The sequence below is a fragment of the Lagenorhynchus albirostris genome, chromosome 13 (assembly GCF_949774975.1).
Source record: "Lagenorhynchus albirostris chromosome 13, mLagAlb1.1, whole genome shotgun sequence".
NCBI lineage: Eukaryota > Metazoa > Chordata > Mammalia > Artiodactyla > Delphinidae > Lagenorhynchus > Lagenorhynchus albirostris.
In genome coordinates this window covers 58507351-58513350 of record NC_083107.1, presented here as the reverse complement: position 1 = coordinate 58513350, position 6000 = coordinate 58507351, and the positions used below count along the sequence as shown (strand labels likewise).

Genomic DNA, 6000 nt, shown 5'->3' with positions numbered 1-6000 from the left:
CAGGGAAGCCCTACCTTTGAGTTTTAAGCTAAATATTTACTCAACAATATTTTCACTCTTCTGAAATTGCACACAATGCCTGTTGCTTCTAATAGCTGTGTTCATTTCAGTTTTTTAAAGTTAACACATAAAGTAAATCCAGTCACTTCACTTGTTCCCTTACTCTTGATTTCAACTGACAGGTCCGGGGAAGAAGGGATGGCCTGATACAGGGACAATGAAGATGCAATGTTGAAGAGTAAGCTGGAGGAGAGAAGCAACAGGCACCATGGAAAAAACCAAAACAAAGCAAGGTTAGATTTCTCCTATGTCTTGCTTTAAGGTTCAGGATTTAAGAAATGTAGGTTGTGGGCTTGTCTTGCCCTTGTCTCAAAACATGATAATATGTTAACCTGACTATTCTCATTGCCTTATCATAGTAGAATGACCACGAAGAGCATAGACTTGGTGCTGGGGAAACAGGAAATGCAACATGTATACATACAATTTGAGTAGTTATGTTACTTTTCTTAGTAATAACTTTGGGACTGCCTCAGAATGACCTGCTGAATAAGGCCAAGATACATATTCAACTAACAGACATCCAACACCTCCTAGGCTGGCCTAGAAACATAGGGCTTTCTCTTTTAATCTTTACCATATAGAATCAACCATATAAAAGTAGGTTCTATTATCATCTCCAATAGACAGGTGAAGAAACAGTCATAGAGAAGTCAGGCTACAAACCACGACCTATCAACGTTTGATTCGGGAGCCTGGTCTCTGTTCCCAAGTTCTGGTTCTTGACATTATACCAGGCTGTTGGGACATAGCATAAAATGGGCTAAGTAATCTTTACTCAAGCTTGTGTGGGGAATTTTGGTAATCTCTAACCATCTGGATTTTATAGGGACAGCCCTCAGTGTGTATAAATTCTGGGCTGAGGTTACGTATTATGAACTTAACATACCGAGGCTGGTTCCTCTAAGGAGGGGTTCACTATACCTGCATGTCTTAGGAGAACAATATACACATTCATACAACCAAATATTTGCAACCAGGGGTTTCATCTATAAACTGCTTGATTCATACAATGTGATTCAATTCATACAATTCATACAAAGGAGATGTAGCTAAGTGGATGAGTAAAGGGCTTCATGTGGGCTGCATGTTTTACATGGATTGCCTCATCTTCAGAGCCAACCAATGTGATTCTAAAAGGTACATTCTAGGCCAACCTTTTTTCCTCCCTAGGTATAAATGGTATTTATAACCTACTACTTCCTTTGTGTTTGACCTGTGTTTCACAGTCTCTGGTGTTGACAGTATTGTTTTCTTTCTGCCTGCATCATTCCCAGACCCTTTGCATTGACAATTCCCTTCTATCAACCCTCTTGTCCAGGAGGATGGCAAGGTTCCCTTAGCTGATCTGGGCAGTGACAGAAGGGCAAAGTTCAGAGGTTTAGCGAGGATCAGAGGCAGGAGAACTAAGGGATATTTTATAGAGGCCTCCTGAGAACAATAAAGTGACAACTGAATAGATGCCTTCCTGACTGTGGAACTACCCCCTCAAGTAAACCTCAGTCAGCCCCCAAAATCAGAGAGAGACCCTTCATGGGCATTCCCTTCTGACTATTTAATGATTACTCGTCATTCAGTTTGATTGAGAAACTTCCCCACCACGGTAAAGCATGGTTTTCTACTATAAGAGTTACCTCAGGTAGATATGGTTTGGTCATTAGGATGTAATACAAAATCACCTACACCAAGTTATCTTCTGTTCTGGTTGAATCATTGGCTTCCTGTCGTGCAGGCACAGATTCAGGATCCTATAAGTCCCCTTATTCCCTGCATGTGTCTGAAGAGAATAGGGACAGAATGAATTGTGTTGATTAAACAAAGCTCTTTCTCCCTACAGGAGAGAATGAACATAAGCCGATGAATAATCCTTCCACACAGATTTACCAGGTAAAGACACAGATTGTTTTGAGCTCTCCTATGTGTCACAGTGATGACTGTCCTTTACGTATAAATTTTTTTGGCACTCATAAAAGCTTCTACATATATCATTGTATTTGTTCACTTAAGGTTGTGGGATAGGCAGGGACGAGAGTACCATTCACATTGTACTTTTGAGAAAACTGATGACTGAAGGACAACTTATCCAGTTTATAAATTACAGCACCACCACTCCCACATCAACGCTGCTTTTCTTCCTGTTGCCTCCATCAACCTGGCATTACACTGTGGGATAACATTTCAGTCAGGAGTGAGAGATCTACTTTTCTTAGTTTCTTATTTTAGCAGGGAGAACTGAAAATAAAAGGGGGTTAATATTGCAAGTGTTCAAATACGATAATAGAAAAAAATTTAATCTCTTTTTAAACAATGGGAATAATTTGATTTACAAGGGAGATAAATGTTCTGCAAAATTTTATGTAATATGTTTGCAACAAGAGTCACATTGGGCTGCTTTGGCTCTCTACATAGCATTTCTTTGGCTTCTATCTTCCGCATGTGATTTAAAGTAAATTTCTGTCCTTAAAAATCACAGAGATTATTCTGACATAATTTGTAATGTAAAAGTAGCTTGGGTTAGGGAAACCCATGCTCCTCTCTAGACTTAAGACATTGTTATCTGGAATACATGAGAAAGAAGAAAGAATTGACAGGGTTTGATGGGGGTTGGGAGAAAAGGTGATAGCAAAGTTGGCTCTAAGGTTTTAAGCCCTGGTAACTAGGAAAAAGAGTGGTCTCCCAAATAGAGATATAGGAATCCAGAGGAGCAGGTAGTTTGGGGGAAATGTAATTTAGATTTGTTGAGTTTAAGTAACAGTAAAGTGAAAATAACAACTAGTTTCCAAAAATATCATGCAAGAGATCATTGCTGTGGACCCAACTAGGGCAAGCCAGCACAAGATTATGAAAACATTTTAATCATGTTGCTCCTAGAACCAGATCAGCAATGAGAAGGGGTGAAGGAAATAGCCTCATTTCAACTTAATGCATATTTATTGAGCAGTTACTACGTGCAAAGTCTTCTGCTTGGCCTAACGGGAGATGAAACAGATGAAACAGACATTCTCATTGATTTTTAAGTGTCCATACAATAAATAGCTCATACAAGGTAGGCTGTTGGAAGAATTACAACAGAGGTATTGATAAAATTCTATGGAATTTGGACAAGGGATGAATTAATATTGACTGAAGGATTTGGAGCAGGCATTTAAGGACGAGTTGATCATTGGTAAGTGGATATGTGGGAGGGTATTTCAGGCAGAGGGACTAGCCTGAACAAAGGTCTGGAAACCAGAGTGAGTCTTCACTCAGTGCTGATTTGATGTTTTACTTGTCCAAGACCTCCAAAAGCCTTCCCCGCCCACCTCCCCTCTGTTAACATCTGACCTTTGTATGGCATTTGAATGAGTGTGACTACCTCTTTAAACTCAGGTATGATTTAAAGTCTATTATAGATTTAATGTAGGTCACTCCCTGAATGTTGGCTAAATATAGCTGCAGTGGGGGTGGCCTCATTCTCTTATTGCATCACAAATCCAAGTACATCTGTTCACAGAGGAACAAGTGAAGCAGTAAAAGTGAAGTTGGCCTATATGACCTCTGTGATGCTGTGATTACAACCCCATCCTTGTTTTAAAAGAATGTCTCCTAAGCCCCAGTCTGTTTACTCCAAGCAACATTTAACCAAAAGAAGATGAAGGAGGAGAAGTAAAGAAAGAAGAAGAGGAAGAGGAAGGAGGGATGCAGGGAGAAATTAACTATAATAGATACAATCTATACTAAAAAGGGAGAGCAAAATATGAAAGTTGAAGTGTCGGGAATTCCTGGTGGTCCAGTGGGTAAGACTGCGCTCCCAATGTGGGAGGCCTGGGTTCAATCCCTGATCAGGGAACTAGATCCCACATGCATGCTGCAATGAAGAAGTCAGCATGCCGCAACTAAGACCCGGCGCAGCCAAAATAAATAAATATTAAAAAACAAAAAAAGCCTGTGACATCGAAAGTTGAAGCAACATATGACATTTCAGCCATTTTCTATCTCCTTATTTTATTTTCTCAATAGACTCCCCCATCCCTACCTGACATTATAGTAAATATTAACTTGCTTATTTATTTTTTAACTGTCTGTCTCCTTCTCTAGAATGTAAGCTCCAAGGGCAGGGATTAGTACATTTTGCTCTCTGTGGAACTCTCAGAATAAAGTATAGTGCCTGGAACACAACACATATTCAATAAATATTAGTTGAATGAATGAATGAATATCGTGAGATGTATATATCGCTTTGAGCCAAGAGGTCTGATGCAGTCATGTAGGCTGGTGCCAAATGGTATTTGGAAAATTGTCTGGTTCTTTGCAAAAGAAAGAAGTGATTCTCAATTCATACTCTAATCAAAATAAACTCAAAAGTGGATGAAAGGATTAAATATTTTTAAAAACCATAAAAGTTTAGAATTAGTGAATATTTATTTTGTCTCTGGATGTGAAATGTCTTTTTAAGTAAAAAAGCACTGGAAGAAACCACAAGGGAAAGGTTAGAGCGTTCATCACATCACAATTAAAAATTTTCCCAATGTAAAAATATTTTCAACAAATTCAGAGACAAATAACAAAATTGGAAAAATTCCTACCAAAATATTACAGAGGTTTAATGATGTATAAATAGTTCATAGAATTAATAAAAAGGAAACTTCTGAAACCCCGGTAGAATACGGGCAAAGAACGTAATTTCCCAAAGTAAGATTACAGATGGCTAACAAATGGAAGAAAAGGTTGAAGCTCAAAGAAACAATGATTAAAACAAGGAGTATTAGTTTTTGACTACCTAATTAGCAAATTAAAAGATACAGTAATTAATAGTATTTATATCTGATGAGTGTGTGTGTAAATTGGTGGAACCTTGTATGAAAATTAATAGTTAAAATGCAGAAAAAGTGTTAAAATGTTTGTACCCCAAATTGGTTCCCTGTTCGTTCAATGGACGTGACCTCCTTGGTAACAGTAAGGTACCATGACCTAAATCGGGTCACAGAAGGGAACAGGAGAATGAGTACTACCATCTCCCAGTTCATTCCAGGTAGAATTACTGTGGACCAGGTGAATCAGCGGGGACACGCTGACTGCTCCTTAGCTTAGTATACTTCCTTTTATTTGAATGCAAGTCTGTCCCCTTTCCTTCCTGTCCTTGGTCCACTGCACATGGCCCTCTCAAAGTCCACCCCAATATCTTCTCCAAAGTCACACTGTGTTGCTTCAGCCTTGATTACTTAATTTTGAATATGTATTCTAAAATTATGATTCCATTAACGTAAGAAGTGGGGGTCGGGTGTCCCCAATTAAGGCAACAGATGTGGCAACTGTGCAATTTACTTCTAGCTCAACCCTCACACTAATGATTTGAACTCCAGCTGTGTTTTTGCCTCACTTGTAGCCTTAGCAGTGTAGACTCTTCAGCTTCCACCAATTATACTGCCTATGTTTCATACATCTTGTCTGAGACATGTTTCTCCGAATACGCTAATTTAGGACATCGCACATCATACAGCATGTTTCTAAGAATATACAACCATATTGTTATAACTTTTCAAACCCTCTGGTCAAATACATTTTCTATAATTATTAATTAATTAAATACGTTGTCTCCTTCTAATACGGTAGATTGCCCTTTGGGTCAATACAACCTAACATTCTTTGACTCACAGTAATTTCATATTTAGGAATTTATCCTAAGGAAATAACCTGAAGTACATACAAATCTTTAAATAAAAAGCATTCTAGGGGCTTCCTTGGTGGCTCAGTGGTTGAGAGTCCGCCTGCTGATGCAAGGGACATGGGTTCGTGCCCCGGTCCGGGAAGATCCCACATGCCACGGAGTGGCTGGGCCTGTGAGCCATGGCTGCTGAGCCTGCGCGTCCGGAGCCTGTGCTCCGCAACAGGAGAGGCCACAACAGTGAGAGGCCCACATACCGCAAAATAAATAAATAAATAAATAACTTAAAAATAAAT

General features: G+C 39.1%; 1 protein-coding gene across 3 annotated transcripts in view; it reads left to right on the top strand.

Moving 5' to 3' along the window:
- The first annotated feature begins 268 nt into the window (after positions 1 to 268).
- The window catches only part of ARHGEF33 (Rho guanine nucleotide exchange factor 33), a 46880-nt gene continuing 41148 nt past the window's right edge, over positions 269 to 6000 (top strand). For all 3 annotated transcript variants that reach the window (XM_060168552.1, XM_060168553.1, XM_060168554.1), the window contains exons 1-2: positions 269 to 293; positions 1898 to 1947. In XM_060168552.1, the coding sequence (XP_060024535.1) occupies positions 269 to 293; positions 1898 to 1947 (75 nt within the window). The remainder of the gene's footprint in view (positions 294 to 1897; positions 1948 to 6000) is intronic.